Source organism: Berghia stephanieae, chromosome 4 (genome assembly GCF_034508935.2).
Source record: "Berghia stephanieae isolate SIO BIC M18660-M18661 chromosome 4, UCSD_Bste_1.3, whole genome shotgun sequence".
In the NCBI taxonomy this organism is placed as follows: Eukaryota; Metazoa; Mollusca; class Gastropoda; order Nudibranchia; family Aeolidiidae; genus Berghia; species Berghia stephanieae.
This window is the reverse complement of record NC_088363.1, coordinates 1987325-2008927: the sequence shown is the minus strand read 5'-3', so window position 1 is coordinate 2008927 and position 21603 is coordinate 1987325. Positions and strand designations below refer to the sequence as shown.

The following is a 21603-nucleotide window of genomic DNA, read 5'->3' as shown; positions in this document are numbered from 1 at the left end:
AATACCAAACATGCAACATTTCAGATTCAAAACCCTTCGTCAGCCAAAAACAAAAAAAAACAATTAAAACATAAATACATTACTTAAAAAAACCTAGATAGATGGCCATAAACTTTCCATGTTTGGTATTTTATTCTTTTTTTTTTTTAAGCTGTTATATTCATTATTGTTCATTACTTTTTAAAGACTGTTTCATTCAGTCTTGTTCACAAATAATTTTCACACATTTTATAAAACAACTAGCACACACAATAGTATGTAAAACCAATCCTTCATTACTGTACAATTTGTCGATACTTTATTTTTTTGATGATATGATAGTTATGTGAAAGTAGACGCTTCTGATAATACTTGAAATCAATGACGATATTTGAAAATTAAGCTGGTCAAACTCACTTTCATTGTTCAGATGATAAAGATAAGTGATCGCATTTAAATTTTTAAAAAATTTTTTTAAAGATGAACTTACAGAATTTGAATCAGCTTCTAGGGAAACACCACCAGTTGTTGTTCCAAAACCACCTGGAAATAGAAATAGGAATATTAGCTTAGAAACTTTTCAAATAAGATTTATGGGTCATCATCGTCTCTTAAAATAAGAAAATAATTTCACACATTTCTCAACATTTACTTATTCTTAAAAATAATGTTTCAATAATTTGGTTTTTAGATAATTCTGAGTTGCTACACAGTAAATAAAACGGCACTTTTATTATAATTATAATTTTAAAAATTCTTTAAAATTTCTTTGCTTCCAGTGGAAACTACGAAATTTTGAATTTTCCAGTTGGCAGCTCTGATATACACTGCAACAATAAGTTGGAGACCTTGAGATAATCAGTCGCATGGTGAAAAGCTTCGAACTGGAGATATTGACAATTTTAATCAAGAGGTCAATTTTTATGGAAAAAGAGTTCTCATCAAAAATCATTAAATCAAACATTTTTCTACATATTGATGGGGAAATATTTGAATTGAATTCTACTCCTAAATATTTTATTGTAATTTTTTTATGAAGGTAATTATTATAATTAATTTCAACTCTTGTCAACTTTGGAAGCGATTTTCTCAAAATTAGGGTTTCACACCTTAGCCCATGCATATGACCTCAGCTTCAAATAAAGTTTAAAATGCTCAGGAGACATTGGGCTTTTAAAAAATGAAAAAGAAAACCCAGCAAAACAAAAATTTTCACCATGTGACTGATTACACATATTTTAAAAAACCACCACTCACCACTATCAGCTCCCCTGTTCTGGCTTTGTGACAAGGCTGCCTGGTTGAAGTAGTTATTGAGGGAGGAGGCAAGGTCCCCAAACTGGTCAGGGTTAAAAGACCAATTGGCAAGGTCGGACTGTTTCATGTTATCCAAAAGACCTGCAGCAAAGGATAAAATTGAACATTTGATAACACATGTTGTCTTTTTATTATGTGGGCAGTTTGCTTTTTATTTGTTTTTATTATTTTTATTATATATATATATATATATATATATATATATATATATATATATATATATATATATATATATAGAGAGAAGAGAGAGAGAGAGAGAGGAGTGAGAGAGAGAGAGAGGAGAGAGAGAGGAAGAGAAGAGAGAGAGAGAGAGAGAGAGAGAGAGAAGAGAAGAGAGAGAGAGAGAGAGAAGAGAAGAAGAGAGAAGAGAAGAGAGAGAGAGAGAGAGAGAAGAGAAGAGAGAGAGAGAGAGAGGAGAGGGGTGGAAATAAAGAATTGTGACCTGCTAAAAAAAGCACACGAAGAAAAAACAAAAAATAAAAAAAACTTCATTGCACAATAAACAAAAAACTCATGCAAAAACAACACAGCACTGATGATAATGAAGCAACAATGATTTGCACAGTCGATTCCATCATATAGCAAGTATAAAATATTCATAATGCTGAGACACAAAGCCTTACATTCATGAATTCACTTGCAAACGAACAGATCACTGATTGATAATATCACAACAATCTGATTTGACAGTGTCAATTCCCATCCTATATAAGCTACAGTTATAAAATATTGCATTATAAGTGCCTGAGACACAAAAGGCCTTAACATCTCATTGAATGTCCTGATCTTTGCAAACCGAACAGATCTCTGATTGATGATATCCACCAAACATCTCTTGATGTCAGTGTCAATTCCCATCCTATATAAGCTACAGTTATAAAATATTGCATTATAAGTGCCTGAGACACAAAAGGCCTTAACATCTCATTGAATGTCCTGATCTTTGCAAACCGAACAGATCTCTGATTGATAATATCCACCAACATCTCTTGATGTCAGTGTCAATTCCCATCCTATATAAGCTACAGTTATAAAATATTGCATTATAAGTGCCTGAGACACAAAAGGCCTTAACATCTCATTGAATGTCCTGATCTTTGCAAACCGAACAGATCTCTGATTGATAATATCCACCAACATCTCTTGATGTCAGTGTCAATTCCAATCCTATATGAGCTACAGTTATAAAATATTGCATTATTATAAGTGCCTCAAATACAAAAGTCCTTAGCATTTCATGGAATCTACTCAGTCGCAGACTTGCAGAACGAACAGATCTCTGATTGATAATATCCACCAACATCTCTTGATTGAACGTCAGACCATCTGATTAACGGTCAGATGTGCTACCATTACACACATCATTGTAAAACCATCTTTCATTTAAACTTGTGTGTAATGGTAGCCCGTCTGATCGGTAATCAGAAGGTCTGTGGTTCGATCCTGAGTCGAGGTCGACTGATTTTTTTGGGATGGTTTTTTTTTCTTGTATTTTTCTTTCTTGCTTTGTCTAGCACCTTTCATACACACTTGTTCAGTTCTTTAACTGTTTTGTCCCTGCCTTAGTCATGTCCAATGGGAAAAACATCATTATGAGGACAACTCAACATGTCAACAAATTTCTAAGGGGCTTCTAAAGACGACCAGCATTTTGTAACCAATCAAAGAACTAAATTTGGGTAATAATAATAATAATGCTGAAAACTTATATAGCGCTATAACTCAGAGACACCAGACTCTAAGCGCTTAAATTACAAATTACTTTGGCTGAAACATAATCATTTACACACACAAGAACATACACACACACACACAACACACTTTCATTCAATATATAAAAGCTGTATCATATAATCATTATTATCATAATGCGATCATATGTGGTCTAGTGGTATAACACTCGCTTTTGGATCAGAAGGTTCTGGGTTCAAGCCTCACTCGACACATAGTTGAGTCCTTGGAGAAGGCTCTTTACTCAAATTCTCTTACCGTATTCAGGTGTGAAATGAGTACCTGGCCGTCAACAGTGTTGTCTCTGTCGAGAAAAAAAAAATAGTAGCATCGCCTAACAGGCGTCATGTCTCGCTCTACACGTTATGTGTTGCTGTTGGTCAGGGACCCAAGGTAAAGCGCTTTGAGCATGTTTAGTGGATATTGTTCTGTATAAAAGCTCAAGAAAAAAAATATATCGCTTTTGCACATGCAAATTTTGGCCGTAATGGAAAATAGTTCCAGAAGCAGTAAGAAAGACAATTATGAATGAAATAAGCCATTACGAAATAGTGTGCAAGACGACATATAAAAAAGACATAAACCTAGAGGCAGGCTGATTTTTTGGGGGATGATTTTTTTTCTTTCTGCTTAATCTGAAACTGTTTCATACCAATCTTTTCAGACTTTTATCTTGAACCGATGATACATTTAAAATAGTGAAAATGAAACATTTTTGTATAATTTTTTTTTTTAACATACACACAGACACACATCGGACAATATACATATATATAGAAGTTTTTGACAATTCTTCGTTAAACATTGAAAATCTTTTATCCCGTTTCAAATTGTGTAGTAACAACAGATTAACAGACTGGTAGTAAATGAAATCCATTCCATACAACCATATAACGAAAATAGGCACAATGATATTTCATAAAACAATGTGTAGTTTACTAACACAGTGGCATGCTTTAATATTTGGGAAATTAATTTTCTTGTTTGTTTGTTTTTAAGGGTTTTACGGCGCTTGCAACACATAAAGGTCATATCAGCGTCAGTAAAAAGGAAGAAAATGGGATAGTAAAAAGTTCTAGAATTACAATTAAAATACTCAAGAAAAGGTAAGACAAAGGGGAATTGGTTCAAATAGGGAACAGATGTAGATTCCAAGAGCACATTATCAGTGTACTTAGTTTGAGATCACCTAAAAGTCTCATCCAGACACAAACACAGAAGATCCCCAATAAGAGGAATACACTCAAATGTTTACAAATAATATATATATAATATGTAACCCAAACATAATACAGTGCATACCAGAGAGATGATTTACAAGGAAAAAAATATCATCTCCCAAAACTAACCATACATTTGACTGTTTCCCTCCAACTAGGGTATCAGGCAGGGGCCTGGACAAAACCAAGTAATCTCATTCCAAGACAAAGACAGAAAGCAAGTTGGAGAACAGATATAAGGGGATAGAAGACACAGTAAGTGCCTCCCTGCCCACTATGGGAGGCAAGAACCCCACCCAGAAATTAATTTTCTTATGGATATGTAGATATTACATGTACCAATAACATTAAAGACATCAAATTGCATTATCACAGTATGAGGTCTTCTTTATAACAATAATTTTAACGTTATTGGACAACAAAAACAAAAACAAAACAAAAAAATCAAGCTAAAAAATACCACCAAAAATACAAAGAATATTTCTGATATTCAATCAACATACACAAGTCTGATTCTATCACTAACTAGATCTTAAAAAGTTTTTTTTAAATCAAGTAAATCTAAAACTAAAGACATCAAAGCAACGACAAACAAAAACTTATTCCTTTTGATTTTGAGAACTATATTTTTAATAATTAAAAATTTTTTTTTAAAAAGTAGTCCTTCAGAGGCATTAGGCTCATAGAGCCAGAATTTATCCCGGTTTCTTTAGCAGGAAATGGACAATAGAAACAACTGCTTTGCTATCCTTTGAATAAAACACAAAGGACGAATTCATCATGTTTAGCTGATAAAGGGTAAACCCAAAAAGTTCATAGTATCTGACTTCGTCTAATAAATTGAAGCTTACAATTCAACATTTATCGTTATCTTCTAAAGCACTTCGAGCACGTTTAGTGGATATTGTATAGTGGATATATAAAAGCTCAAGTTTTGTTTTTTTTTAATTACAACGTTAAACTTTTGATAAAAATTCTCAAATTCAGTTGTTATTTTTAATGAAAAAGTTAAATTCACCTTGATAGAAATTTACTTAAAATTTTATTGTATACAGATAAAATGATAATAATGGGGAAAAAAGTACAACAAAAGGCTAGGAGAGAAAATATGGGGAGGTTCTAATTGTAGAAATTCCAAAACTGACCTTGTCGCATATCGCTGGATTTGCTGGCTTCCATTATACCTGAATGGCCACCAAAAATTTCAGAGATTTTTAAAATTTCTTTTTCCTTTTTAAACTTAACGTTGAAGTGAGATGGAGATTTTATATTGTGTATGCTCTTTCAGAAGAAGAGAGGAGTTGATTGGTTGAAAAGTGCAGTAATAAAATAGTACAAATGAATTTGATAAATTATTTTTTCATAGGATAATATATTTAGACTTTAAGATTCATATCTTTCTTAAACTATTGAAATGTTAAAAGAAAATTTTAAAATCTAAGTAAAAGTCATATTAAGACTTTAAAGAAGAAACCTTTTCATAAGAAAAGTGAACGTTACTGGAAGCGAGAAGTGATCTTGCTATTGCAAAAGCTTGAAAGAGATTTAGTTGAAATGTGTGAGCAGAATTTTATATTATTAACATTTTAAAATGTGAAGAAAACAAAACTATTTCAAACCAATATTAGTGAAAAAAAAAACAAAAACAAACCCCGTTATCTTAAGTGAGAGACTAAAAACACTACAAAGTATACAAAAATCTCCGTTTCATGCAGATACAAAGCATTCCGAACAAGACTCTACACAAGCATTCACACACGAGGCATGCCTAAACTATGAAATTGATTTTCTGGGATTTTAACCATTATGTATCTCAGTTTTACAATGGTGTAAACAAGAATGACATGAATCAGAATGTTATAGTCAGATGTGAGCAACTTTCTCAAATGTTGAAAACCAGTGAAAATTTCATTCAAGATCACATGATACACCCCAATCATCTCAACCATATGATGATGTAAATGATACACCCTAAACATCCCAAATCAAATGACGTAAATGATACACCCTAAACATTCCAAATCAAATGATGACGTAAATGATACACCCTAAACATCCAAAATCAAATGAAAATGTAAATGATACACCCTAAACATCCCAAATCAAATGATGACGTAAATGATACACCCTAAACATCCCAAATCAAATGAAAATGTAAATGATACACCCTAAACATCCCAAATCAAATGATAAAGTAAAGAATACACCCAAAAGATCCCAAATCAAATGATAATGTAAACGATACACCTTAAACATCCCATTTCAAATGAAGTAAATGATAAACCCTAAACACCCCAAATCAAATAATAATGTAAATTATACACTCTACACATCCCAAACCAAATGATGATGTAAATGATACACCATAAACATCCCAACAAAATGATGATGTAAACAATACACCCCAATCATAGCAACCAAATGAAAATGTAAACAATACACCCCAATCATAGCAACCAAATGAAAATGTAAACAATACACTCCAATCATAGCAACCAAATGAAAATGTAAACAATACACTCCAAGCATCCCAAACCAAATGATGTAATCGATACCAACCTTGGAATTGAGTCATATCGATACTCTGCCAGTCGTTGTTCCCAGCCTTCATACTCTCCTTCAATGTATCCAGGCTTTGGAGCCAATCAGATGAAGACAAGTTGAGGTTGGGGATTCCTGTATTACGACACAAGAAAAATGGTCACAGTCAATTGTGAATGGTAATCTCTGTATCTAATAAGAATGTGTAAGTCCTCTTGATGAATGACAATTTTAATTAATATTATATAGCTCATATATATACATACCAACTGGTCCTTCTCCAAAAATAATTCCATTTTCTATTGAAATATAACTTCAATTTCTTGGATCAAAATGACTAATGTTGCAAGCCTCAAAACCACCAAGTTAAAATAGACGGTACAAAAAATACTATACTTTCTTGCCACCATGTAGGCACGTTGAAAAAAAAAATTGACATAATAAAAACGTAGGCCACAAACAATTAATTCTATGCATTGACATCACATATCTTGTCTTACAAGACGTCAACAAGTTGAGTATGTATTCAGTGGAATTTCACTTTGATTCCAAATAAAGAACAATAGGAAATTGAATGGAAACTTCAATTTAATAAATGAAAACATAATGTGGACATTTCAGGTTTCCCCTTTATCAAGACATTTCTCTTTAGTGGTTCATTCATTGTGTTTTGTTGATAAAAAGGTCGTCTTTAGTGTTTCAATCATCGCTCGTGTTTTGTTGATAAAAAGGTTATCTTTAGTGTTTCATTCATCATGTTTTGTTGATAAAAAAGGGTCGTTAGTGTTTCACTCATCGTGTTGTTGATAAAAAGGGCATCTTTAGTGTTTCATTCATCGTGTTTTGTTGATAAAAAGAGGAAACTCAAAATGTCCGCATTATAAGAATTAAAATAAAATAAAATTCCACTTATTCATCCCCAAGGGGAAATTTGTCTTTAGGGACTATTCCATGGCAAGACTGAAATGACCCAGGCATTGGCCGCAGTGCAGCACCAAAAAGTAATCTAGGGCAAGGTGACTTGCTCAAGGACACACAGCACAGCGGGTATTCGAACTTGGTACCTTTCGGATATGAAGCAAAGACCGTACCGCTGAGCCACACTGTCCCATTATCTGTTTTCTTTTACTAAATTGAAGCTTCCATTCCATTTCCTATTCATATTTCAGCAACTTTTTCATTTCTTTGACCCCTAAATGATAACCTACCACATTGATTTTCTCTCTATAAAGATGCTTAAACCAACTGCAGCATCTCGGGCGACTTAGAGCCACTTCTAATAAATATCATATTTAGGCTTTTTTTTGGGGGGGGAGGGGGGGGGGGGGCTTTTTTTGAGAAAGCTTTTGTTTGTTTACTTCTATGTCATTGTATTTGCTTTGCTCAATTCATTTCAGAAATTCATTATTCTAAGGCAATAGCCAATGTAAATTTCCAGAAGTGGAGAAATAAAATTCATCTTATCTTATCTTGCTGTTGATAATTCTTTTAAAAAGGAGCAAAGGAATCAAAACTTTCTCACTTTCTCCAATCGAATGAAAGTAGTTATACATATGTGTAACTTAAATCAATCTCTTTCATTATAAAACAAAAAGACAAGACCTACAAAGACTTACCATGTACAAAAACATTTTCTAAAAATACTATGCCGCTACTAACAGCGCTACTTTACATGAACAGAAATATGTTAAAAGTGAGGACAAAATAAAAAATATATATATATATTTAAGTATCAAAACATTAGAGCAGAACAACCAAAATTGCCTGGTAAGAAATTTATAAATTGAAGAGAATGGTAATACATGAATATATGACCTTTTGCCCATGCATTTAGTGAGATTAACAACATTATAAGCCAAATCTGGGACTGGGACCAATACAAAAATTATTATTCCAAATTTACACTATTATTGTAAACCACATAGTACAAAAAAAATAAATAACGACAACTATTTAATTAAGTCATATATATTTAAAGGTGCCAAGGACAAAATTCTCCAACAACAACTTGACAACATTTATTATTGTCAATACGAAATCATTCCTTCTTCAAAACAGTAACTGAAAGTGTATGTCATGCCTGGAAAAATGGCATAAAAGAAAAACTTAAAATTGAAAAAGGAAAAAAAAAAAGAAATAAAAACAAAGAATTATAAAAGTCAAAAATTAATTTATTTTAAAAAATCCTGATCAACATTTTGTTCTTTAAATTATTTTTGTTTTTACAAAAAGTAAAAGAAAGGGAACTGACGATCATAAAAAAGGATTAAACAAACTCCTAACTTTAGTTTCTTGGTCTATTTGGGGGAGATATTGTCTCCATTTAAATATTATCACCACTAATTATAATTACAAAAACTGTCACAAACCGATTGAATCATCACAATAAGTCATTTATACTTCTTTTCTTGCACAGGTTAGGAAATGGTAAAGAACTGAACAAGTGTGTATGAAAGGTGCCAGAAAAGCAAGAAAGAAAAATTCAAGAAAATACAAGTCGAGATCGCCTGATTTTTTGGGGTGGTCTTTTTTTCTTGTATTTTTCTTTCTTGCTTTGTCTGGCACCTTTCATACACACTTGTTCAGCTCTTTATCTTGCACCGGTACCTGCTCTTTGATTTCTTAATTTGATATTAGGAAATGGTCCACGACAAAATTGAGATTTAATCTTAATTTAACTCAAGCCAAAACAAATAGATTAAAATAATCTGACAGATGATACAGTTTGGTTTCTAGGCCCACTGAGGAATTGTGTACAATGGTGAAAAAAAAATTACAAAGCTGTTACGATTCATTGAAAAATAAAGAAAAAGGGGGAAATCAAGCAGGTACAACACGCCAAGGTAGAAAATATTTTAAAAGATTACTACATTGTAAACCCACAGGAATATGAAGTCAAGTTAAGGTATTCAGCAATGGTTTTAACCTACCCTTGGTATTACAATCTCCTAATGATGGGTTTCCGCTTAATAAACTGTTTAAATTTCCTAATAAAAAATATGAGAAAAAAAAAAAGAGAATAATAATAATAATAATAATAATAAAATTTATTTATATTGCACCCACTCCTCTATACAATAAAGCTCTAGGCGCATAACAATAACTTCAATCCATGAATGAAGAATCCCAGAATGAAGAAATCTTTGTTAAATATAACTAAGCTGTAGCCAGTAGACCCTAATATTTCTAATAAACCTTTGAAAAGAAACTAAACACGAATTCCTCTGTATGTTTAATGACTGTGAAGTCAATTCCTTCCAGTCTATGCCACGCCAAACCTGATTGTATTGAGCTACAACTCACAACTCTCTCAATCCCAACTGCTGGTAACCTGGCACTTTTAAATGTCCAGGAAATCTTGTAAATTCCTCCCAATGATGACAAAGAAACAGTTTCAAAATTCTTAGTTTTGTCAAACATTGAGGAACGAATTTTCCTACGCAGACTTCGGACAATGGGTCACATATGTACATTCTCCATCAAAATGGAGTCTGTTGAATTTACCACTGCAGTTGTGCAGAGTAACATTTGGTGGGAACATATGAAGTTTTTGGGGTGTTTTTTAAAATTTCTAATTGGTTGCATTTTCCTCCTGAATAGAGGGTTGTCAATTCAGGGGGCACAAATTTACTGAACTTTCAAGCAAATACATTTACCGACCCCTATATGAACACTGGACTCTAGTAAAAATAAATTGTGAACTTCGTTTTCAATAAATGGCATGATATTATATTTAAGGAAAACAATAGGTAAAGTGTGATTTTTCTATAATACTTGTATCCTGGTGCTGACAGGACAGAGGTTCCTTATCTAAACGACTCACCTTCCATAAGGTTGAGCATTTGGGTTTCACTCGCCCAGTGATTGGAAAATGTACGGAGGGTTTTTTTTTAAGTTACTGAATTTCGTAAATATACGGAAAAATAGGCAACCTTGTGAATAATGGAAAATTTTGGCTCACCGTTTGAACTTTCAAAAATGGTTCTGTACAAATTATACATCTGTCTGTCATCCATTGGAACTTGGTCCTCGAGGAAAGAACTGTGTGGAGGTGGAGTCTGAAGAAATGATTCAAAACTAATTACTGGAAAAGGTTGAATAACAAATAAATATGATTCATATTAGCAGGGAAGAAAATATTTTCTAATAAACTCAAAATTACAGAAAACAAAGAATTTTCATCATTCTTTCACTTTCTTAAGATTGTATACACAAATTCATTGTTGCACATTGGATCATGAAAAAATCTGCAACATATTTGTAGACTAAATGTCGAATGTAAACAAACTCATCAAACTTTTTTTTTTAAATATATGGAATTCTTGATCTTGGAATTTGAAACCCATTTTTAATTTTGCAGGGTTGGTGGATTGAAGGTTTGATTTTTAAATTTTTATGTAATCGTTTGTTTTTATTGTTGTTGTTTTAAACAAACAGGTTGTAACTGAAAAAAAATGTAAACCAGAAGAATGGAGATGAGAAAATGTCCTCAATCTTCAAAGAAGAGACAAAATAATATCATAATAAAATGATGATGATGATAATATTATTATTATTATTATTATTATTATTACTATTATTAGAAGAAGAAGAAGAAGAAGAAGAAGAAGAAGAAGAAGAAGAAGAAGAAGAAGAAGAAGAAGAAGAAGAAGAAGAAGAAGAAGAAGAAGAAGAAGAAGAAGAAGAAGAAAAGAATATGGTCTTACACGATTGACTCGTGATGTTGACGTGGAATCTTGGTCTGATTTGTGAGGCCTGCTTCCTTCAAACAGGGTGGGATTATTAGAACCTGTGATATTTGTGTTGTTGTTGTTGATGATGATATTGTTATTGTTGTTGTTGTTGACTGTAGCCGTGCTGGTACTGACAATCTGTTGTGGGGGCTGGTGGGAAGATATGGGACTCAAACCCATGACAGGAGAGCTGTATGGTGATGCCTGCAGGAAGGAAAGATAGAGAGAGATGAAAAATTATTAGTCCACGATGATTATCACTTTTGTTATGGACTTCAGGATGATCTCATGTTAAGACAGATATTTATGGAAAAAAGTTAAAGACCTTCATTTTTACCTTCATCTCATATGTCCACTTAATGTAGAGATACAAACCTTAAGAATCAGATATGTGTAATTTGGGAGGAAAAAATGTGTCATTAATAGTAATATATAGCATTTCTACAGTGCAAAACCATGACGATGGCATGCTCTTGTGCTTTATATTGGAAATTATACTATGACATGGAATTTTCCTATTTTTAAAAAAATGGGCATTCTGACGCAGTCCCCATTTCATGAGTAAAATTGAAGACCATTCAGTGTTAAAACGCAGTATTAATACAAGGACAATGGTGGCTTGGCAAAAATACACCATTTTCGAATCGCATTAGCACCATTTATATTTTTAAAATTTGTTTGATTTTAAGGGTCTTATGGCGCTTCCAACACATTTAGGTTATATCAGCGCCGATTTTTAAATTTGTAATTTTCGTAATAGTTGGCATATCTGTTAATGTGAAATCTGCAGAGAAGGAAAAGTAGAAGTTATCCCCCCAAAAAAATGATACACTTTCATACACACCTGACCATTGGAGTTCTCGGCTTTGACTTGTAATGACTGCATACTGACCATACCTGTCAGAGCTGGGTTTGTCTGTGGAATGGGACTAAGGCCTGCTTCTGGACTGTACGGGGAGTGCTGTAATTACAAACATGGACACATGACATGATGATGACAAGCCTTGGTTTTATATCTTGAAACATTTAATATTTGTATCAATTCAAGAACCTATATAGCTATATTGTTATTTACATGAACTCTATATTTGGTCTAACACAAATATACTAGTAGAAACAAGCACTTGTGCAAAGGACAAACAACTAAGTACAGTATTTGTTCTCGGGAGAAGCCAAAATGCGTGCTGGAATCAGAGTTTGCTAAAGTCTCTGATGCTCATGGGAAGTAACGACTTATTATATAGATAAAATTAAATCACCCAGCTCTGCAGCATCGTATTGCAGAGCGTGCTAGAATCCAACGAGCACTGTAAAGTTTGACCAGTCATGTTATCAAGGTTAGAGATACACACAAGAGTGGAGGTGTACAAGGCTCTTATCTTAAACTAAGCAACCTGTGCATGCATTTCCATTAAAATTATAAGGTGGTCTACACTTGACATTTCAAGACATTATATTACACAATAGTTTTATATCTAAAATAACTTACTGAGCCTGACTTTATACCGTTTCTGTAACGTTAAACAGACAGTGGAACTCTGTTTTTAAAAACTACACCAGATTAATAGAAGATGGACTTTGTATAACAACTCAAATTGTGGCAGGGATGCCAACCTCAAGAATCGGAGATGTGTAATTTGGGAGGAAAAATAAAGTGTAATCCAGCACATCTGTGTTTCATGAGTAAAACTGAACACTGTTCACATTGCATTCACTGTTTAAATACTCTCAACCTATTAGTACAAGGAAAGCGGAAACTTTCCAAAAATATGCTATCTTCAAAGATTTTTGTAATTTTTGTATTGGCATGCTTATTCCGTAAAAAATTTGTTATTTTTGTAATAGCTGACATCTCTAATAAAGTAGAGTATCAACTAAAAACCTCATTTATTCTTCTTTAGCTTTAAAACAAACAAAACAACGAACATTGTTCAGTTCTCTGTCACTAATAAAAAATACAAACCCTGTCATTTGGTCTTTTCTTTTTGTGACGTGTAGGGGGTAATGGATCATCAGGGGGTGGTGTTTGTATGGCCCAGTAGGAACCCTGTGATGAAATTTGTAAAAATCGTAATGAAACACATTAATACATATCTAACTAATAAACAAGTCTTATAAAGTAGTGATAGAGTAAAATAGAGAAAGAAAATTGACGATGGTAATCAGGTTCTAACATTAGTGTCAGTGCATGACATCACAAAATCAGTCGGAAGGTGAAAATTTTGCATTTTTTGAAAGAATATGCTCCCCGGAGCATTTTAATCTTTAACTTTATTTGAAGTAAATCAGGTGATTTTTTATGAAGTTATGTTCAGATGTAGGAGAAAGGTATCCAGCAATTTCTCAAATACTTTTTCAACTTGACTAGCTGTAAAAAATATTTAGAAGTGAAATTAAGCTTTGCTATTTCCTGAAGATGGACAAAAAGAGTTGATTTAATAATTTATGACAAGAACTCATTTTTGAAAAAAATTGACCTTCTAACTAAACTTGGCAATATCTCAGTTCAAACCTTTTCACCATCCGACTGATAATGTCATTCACTGTAACATTTATCAAATACAAATCGGACATTCCACTCGCCGAAAAATGAGACCAGTGTACAAAATTGTATCATGTCATGGGTATCACAAAATGATAATGAAATGAATAATAACGACATGATGATGGTGGTGGTTGTGGAGATGATGATGACGGTAATAATAGTAAGAAGAAGAAGAAGAAGAAGAAGAAGAAGAAGAAGAAGAAGAAGAAGAAGAAGAAGAAGAAGTAAAACAAAACAAAAACTTGAGCTTTTATGCAGCGCAATATCCACTAAACTTGATCAAAGAGAGTTACAAAAAGAAGATAAGAAGAGGAGGAGGAGTTATATTTATTTTCATTTCACACCTTTTTTGTTTCAAGACAATTTAGTCAGTTTATTTCAGTAGTTGCATCTATAAAAGGACTACTTACTATTGTAAACAGAGACATCAACATTTTGATGTCTCAAAATGATTGTGCATTTTAAAAGATGAAAACTGGCAAAAGTTTCCCATTGTCAATGCAATGGTACAAGAGACAGGATATTGTCAACTGGTCTCTTGTCTAGAAAATTGATCCCCTGATTTGGGTCATGTGAATATGAACTACCATGCACTAGCAAAGATATTGATCTATAAAGTAAATTAGACCAAAATAGGATCTAGACAAAAATAAGTTTACATCGTGTATATTACCTTTCCAGGGTCATCCTTGGAGCGAGGTACTTTTTGAAAGCATTTGTTTAATGATAAATTATGTCTGATTGAATTCTGAAAAAGAAGAGGGAAAAAAATAATTTAGAAATTTTACAAAGGAATCTGACATGAGATATCTCTGTCGTCTATCTGGAATTTAGTAATATATTTATGACTGTATTGTTTTTTGTTGTTGGCTGAAGGAGGTTTTGAGTCCGAAAAAGTTCTCTGTTTGGTATTTTGTTCTTTTTTGAAGCTGTTATATTCATTTTTAAAAATTACATTTTACAGTCCACAGCTTCTAGCAGCCTAGTATCTATTTACTCAGGGTATAGTTCGAAGGAATTATACACACAAAGGGATGGTAAAGTAAAAGATTATCAGTTGAACCAGAGTTCAAGGCCAAAAGGTGTCAGCCATGTTGTCCCATAGAATAACATGTGAATAGCATATTATATTGATACTGTTTTACTCGTCCTATTCATTACTATCTTTTTCATTACTATCTTTACAACAACAAAAAAAAAAACAACTTATGGTTATCAATAATTTCAGGGAATATCTGATATTTTACAGATGACGAACGACTTTGCAACTCAATTCATTGGCATCAGACATACACTCAAGCTGAGCTGGATTGATTCCATCTATAAAAATCGACAAATTGTGACCATTTATATAGCACATTTCTACAAATTGACTATGCTCAATGTGCTTCACAATGTCACATTTATTCTGCCACCAGGCCATATGGAACCATATTTCCATTTCGTACAGTACTAGACGCCAGTTAGGCATCCTTTTGTACTAACACTCCTACAATAGGCCCTACCCATCACAGCAATCATAGAGCTAAGTACTCATTCACACCAGAGTTGAGTGGGGCAATGTGTATAAAAGACCCAAGGACACAATGTCAGGACCAGAGTTTTCTTCAATCATGGTCACCCATTCAGCCACTGACCATGCTTAACATCATTTGACTTTTGTGACCAGACGAATCTATCTGTTGAGCCACTGATGAGGAACACACATATTGGAACTTTTTTTCTGGCCAGCGGTAAATAGGAACATGTGTTTAATATCTGCAATAAACTTTTCACCTTCTCAGTGGTGGTATGCAATTGTTGTATTTCATTTCATGTTGTGGAAATTAAAATTCAAACTCAAACTCCAAGGGACTATTAATTTCCACTTGATACAAGATGCTCCATTTTCACTTTTCCTTATTAATGAATTAATGCAAAGCTCAACTTTTGATTTGTATCCAAATATTATGGTTTTTATATTTTAAGAATATGTAACAGAAAACATCAACAACAAAAAATATCTGCTGAAAACATTGACAAATATAAGTTTTTTGATTCATGCAAAATTCACGCATCAATGACCATGAGTAGTTTTGATTACACAATTAAACAGGATGCACACGCTACGAATACGAACATTGTAATTAAATTCGCCTCTCAACTCATCGAACTTGTTACTCTTTGCATGCCCCTTAAGTGATAATTTCATATCATGATGGCCGTGTCGTGATGTTCCATTCTGCTGTAAACCTACTTTTGTTTTTAAATAAAAATGTTCAGCTGCCTTCATCTTCAACGTCAACAATTGAACAAGAAAAACTTGTTACACACTTTCTAGCATTCTAGTAGCATAATTTCTTTCACCGAGACATACCTTCCAACCATTTCCTATTTCCTTGTAATAAGGAAAGTTGTCGCAAATCCAGGAATAAATTTCACTTAACGTCATTCGCTTTTTACTGGTGCTGTTTATTGCATGCATGATGAGATTAGCATAACTGTACGGAGGTTTTCCATCTCTCTGTGAATTTTGACCAGTATGATCATAGTTTCCAGGATCGTCAAAGGCTGTTCTATCTCCTATTTGGTTACCTCCTCTGTTTAAAGCATCTTGTGCTCCATTCATCCCACCCCCTGCCATTGGTCCACCGACACGAAGTCGGTGGAGCCAGTCCATTTTCGTCAAACTTGATCCCAGATCAGCCATTTTGTTGCTTTGACAAGCTCAGAAATGTTGTGCGGATTAATTCAGCTCATTATCAGAGTTGTTCAGTTTCCGCTTTTCATATAATATTTCCAAATATTTTTATTTTGTATCAAACATTACAATATTGTAATTTAAGGTCGAAAGAATGGACTTTGTGTAAATAACTAGGATTTTACATAGATATATTTCAACTTTTATAACAAACTATTTTTAGATGCGGAATAGTGCAACCGAGTTACCGTTTGTTAGACTGCTTGTTGCCCAGCAGCAACAAGCTAACCCTTGACCTTTCTAAAAAAAGATATTTCTCAGATTTCGCGCGTTCTTCCACGTGCTAGATTGTTTACTGATGAAATGGGCGTGACCTCAGATTCCTTACTCAGCATCTTTTATTTCTATCTTTTTAACGACAGTTGCAATTATTTTATACACTTATACAAATCGATTTAAAAGTGCTTTAAAGTAGAATATAGCTGAAAGCAAAAGAAGCAAAATATAGCGGATCAGCATAATTCTATTGAAATCATAGTGACCTTTACTAACCCAGTTCACGATGTCAATGCAAAAAAGAATGTCATCTCCACATATTGTGATGGAAATCCCATCAAACCAGCACAAGACCTATATTCTCATTATAACATTGGGGGCAGCGTGGCAGTGTTATGGTCTTTGCTTCGAATCCAAGAGGTGCCGAGCTCGATTTCCCTACTGCACTCTGTGGCGCATTCTTTAGCCCTAACTCTAACGCACTTTGCGCGTTGCACTGCGGCTAACACCTGGGATCCTCTAGGAAATTACACAGTAATGATAAATAAAGAAAATGTTTATTTCTTATCATTTGTTTTTATTTTTGAATCAATCTCGTAATTTCGTTCGGTTACCCGATGGCTATGTGGTCTTGTGGTATGACACTCGCTTTCGGATCGAAAGGTCATGGGTTCGAGCCTCGCGCTCGGCGCATAGTTGAGTCCTTGGAAAAGGCTCTGTACTCACTTTCTCTCACCGTACTCAGGTGTAAAATGAGTACCTGGCCGTTAACAGCGTTGTCTTTGTCCGAAAAATTGTAATATCGCCTAACAGGCGGCATGTCCCGTCCTACATGTTAAATAATGCTGTTGACCAGGGACCCCTTGTAAAGCGCTTTGAACACATTTAGTGGATATCGCGCTATATAAAGCTCAATTTTATTTATTTATTTTATTTATCGCAAATATTGTGCATGTTAAATGTATCCAAAGTGACAGAACAATAATAACAAGAAAATAAGTGAGTTGGAACGTGACAGAAGGCAACAGAGAATAAAAACTACGTGGCGGTAATGGGGGCTCGAACCCGCGACCTTACTGATACGACAACTCCGCCTGGCCGGGGAGATCGTGACTCTACCGTATGAGCTATCCACGACCCCAAAAAGTCGCTTGAAATTCTAGTCTATCGCTGCGAAGTAAGTTGGCCAGTATTTAAGCTAAATAGCCAATATTCTCAACACAAACATGTAGATAACATAGAAACGATTGAGACATTGAGTATGCTCCGGTATTTTGACAGTACAATGACGACGACGACGATGATGGTGGTGATGGGAGTGGTATTGAAAGCATCTTTGTTTATTTTTTATTATTTTTCGTTTTTGTTGGGTCTTGTTTGGGTTTTTTATTGTTTTTGTTTTTGGTCTTGATTTGTTTTTGTTTTGTTTTTATTTTTATTTTGCGGCCCTGGGACACGTTTAGGTTATTTCAGCGCCAGAAGAAGGAAGATGGTAGAGTAGTCAATAAAAGTAGACCAAGCTAACAAACAAATAAGACCCCAAAATATAATAATGAGACAAAGGAAATTAATTCCACAGAAATCAGAAGACGATCCGAGAGCTATACAAACCTAGTTGGTCTGACAATATGACATGTTCTCAACAAAAAAGAATTCACTCGCACGATTAAGGGATAAATGTTTTAATTATAAACATGACTACAATGTAAGAGAAAACTTACAAAGGGAAAAAATGTCTCACAAAATGATAAATCCTTCTGTTTCTTCTCAGTAAAATACTCTAGGCAAGGCTCACGTGAACCCAAATGGGCTCAGTCAAGAACAAGGATATAATAATAATAGAACTCTTATATAGTACACACACACACACATACACACACACACACACACACACACATAAATATATATATATATATATATATATATATATATATATATATATATATATATATATATATACAGGGTGTCCCAGAAGTTGCGCACCATGTAGATTTATATATAAAACAAATATGAATATCAATGAATATCAATTTTATTAATCAAAATCACAATAGATGCTCACATTGTTCACCTTCAGCCTGAATACGTGCATCGATTCTCTTTATAAAACTATCTTTTACTCTAATGAGGGTTTCAGTGGTGATTTTTTGACATTCAGTTATTATCGCATCTTTCAAATCATCAAGAGTGCGTGGACGATTCTGGTAAACCACAGATTTAAGATGTCCCCAAAGGAAATAGTCAAGAGGTGATAGATCTGGTGATCGGGGTGGCCACTCCACGGGACCTCTTTGCCCAATCCATCTTTCTGGAAAATTTTGATTCAGGTAGTCACGCACACAAATAGCAAAGTGTGGTGGAGCTCCATCTTGCTGAAATATGAGGTTTTGTCGTCTAATTACAGGAATATTTTCTAGGTATTCAAACAGGAAGGTTTGTAAAAGCTCTAAATAAGTTTCTCCGGTGACATTGCTTGTATTGAAAAAAATAAGGACCAACGATTTCATCCTCCCATATTCCAGCCCAGACCATTATCTTAGGGTTGGTCTGATGATGACCCTCCTCATGCCAGGTGGGATTTATTTCTGACCAATAGCGCATACAGTGGTATGGTTCAATTGTTTTTCTCGCTCGGGATGAGTGCGGTTGAATTCTTCAGCTACCGAGCGGTATGTAGCCCCATCTCTTCCAAACATAAAAATCAATTTAACTCTTTCTTGCATTGTTAATTTGTCGCCCATATCGAATAAAATCTGAAACTAAAAAAAATAATAGATATATATATGGTGCGCGACATATATATTTATATATGTGTGTGGGTATGTGGATGTGTTTGTGTATATGTGCATGTGCATATTTTTTTTTTTTTTTTTTTTTTGTTTGTTGCTTTAGGTCTCTTCCAACACAATTGAGGTTATATGAGAGACCGCTGAAACAAAAAAACAAGCAATCCAACAAAAATAGTACAAATGTAAATCAAAATCATAACCTAAAGATATCATAAGCTAAATTATAAATAACCAAGAACAAACAGGCAGAAGATTTACAGAAAAAAAAATATCCCCTGTCAAAAATACAATCACAAACCAAAGAAGCAGGATAGGCTAGTAAAGAGAAGAAGAAACGACATCACTATCGGATCGTACACCCTTGCGAACATCATAGGTATATGATTCAAGGGTGATGCTCCCATCCAACGACATCACTATCGGATCGTACACCCATGCGAACATCATAGGTATATGATTCAAGGGTGATGCTCCCATCCAACGACACATTCACTAATCGGATCGTACACCCTTGCGAACATCATAGGTATATGATTCAAGGGTGATGCTCCCATCCAACCACCCGCCATGTGCATATTTATTCATTCGTTTACTTCATTGTGAAGCGCTGTTGAGCGTTGTAAATGGATAATGGCCCTAATATAAATTTCCCATTACATTGCATTACATCAAATTACAAGGCTAGAGACCAACACGTTGTTTACTTTGTTTTGTATCTTTTACAAAGTTGACTCCTCAATATTAAATAAATAAATAAATAAAAATAAAATAAAATTCCCTTTATTCATCCCATAGGGGAAATTTGTCTCCAGGATCTATTCCAGGGGAAGACTGGAATAACCCAGGCGTCAGTCGCAGTGCACCACCACAAATTGAGCTAGAGCGAGGTGACTCGTTCAAGGCCAACACAGCGCAGCGGCGGGTGATCGAATTCGCTACCTTTCATACCGCTGTGCCACGATGCCCCCGAAATCATAATGATAATAACTGAAAGAAAGGCGGATTATCTTCCACTTCATTCTCAATGAATCCTTGATTTAGCTCAGGATACAAAGCTACCCGATTTGATGATGTTTTATGTTTTAAAGGGTTTTACGGCGTCTGAGACTCCTTTAGGTCATTTCAGCGCCAGAAAAAAGAAAGAAAATGGGATAGTAAAAATAAATCTAGATTTACAATTAAAATCACATGAGAAAAGTAAGACAAAGGGGAATGGTACAGATAAGGAGCAGGTGTAGATACCAAGAGCATAACATCAATATACTTAGTTTGTGATCACCTATAAGTCTCATCCGGATAAAAGATCCGGATCTCACTCAGAGGAGCACTCTCAAATGCTTACATTATACAATCAGAACAAGAAATAGAATAATACATCACAGTGAGATGATTTACAACGAAAAAAAATAATGTCTCCCAAAACTTCAACTATATTTGACTCTTTCCCTCCCAGCCAAAGACCCCGTCCAAGTAGTTTGTTTTTGTTTTTAAGGGTTTTACGGCGCTTGCAATACATTTAGGTCATATCAGCGCCAATAAAAAGGAAGAAAATGGGATAGTAAAAAGTTATAGAATTACAATTAAAGCACTCAAGAAAAAGTAAGACAAAGGGGAACTGAGAACAAATAGGGATCAGATGTAGATTCCAAGAGCATACCACCAATGTACTTAGTTTGAGATCACCTATAAGTCTCATCCAGACACAAGCACAAAATCCAACAAAGAGGAACACACTCAAATGCTTACATTATACATTGAAAATAACAAATATAATAATACATAACAGAGAGAG

General features: G+C 34.0%; 1 protein-coding gene across 3 annotated transcripts in view; it reads right to left on the bottom strand.

The window, feature by feature from the left end:
• LOC144969892 (forkhead box protein J2-like) overlaps positions 1–16781 on the bottom strand; it is a 29137-nt gene extending 12356 nt beyond the window's left edge. The window contains exons 1-11 of one of the 3 annotated variants that reach the window (XM_078908942.1): positions 16423–16760; positions 14740–14814; positions 13485–13568; positions 12366–12482; positions 11495–11725; positions 10750–10846; positions 9719–9775; positions 6807–6923; positions 5393–5431; positions 1237–1377; positions 470–522 (exon numbers count right to left, since the gene is read on the bottom strand). In XM_078908942.1, coding sequence (XP_078765068.1) covers positions 470–522; positions 1237–1377; positions 5393–5431; positions 6807–6923; positions 9719–9775; positions 10750–10846; positions 11495–11725; positions 12366–12482; positions 13485–13568; positions 14740–14814; positions 16423–16755 — 1344 coding nt within the window. In that variant the 5' untranslated portion in view covers positions 16756–16760. Of the gene's footprint in view, positions 1–469; positions 523–1236; positions 1378–5392; positions 5432–6806; positions 6924–9718; positions 9776–10749; positions 10847–11494; positions 11726–12365; positions 12483–13484; positions 13569–14739; positions 14815–16422 lie in introns of all 3 variants that reach the window. The other 2 variants (XM_078908944.1, XM_078908943.1) reach the window with 2 other exon arrangements.
• Between the last annotated feature and the right edge of the window lie 4822 nt (positions 16782–21603).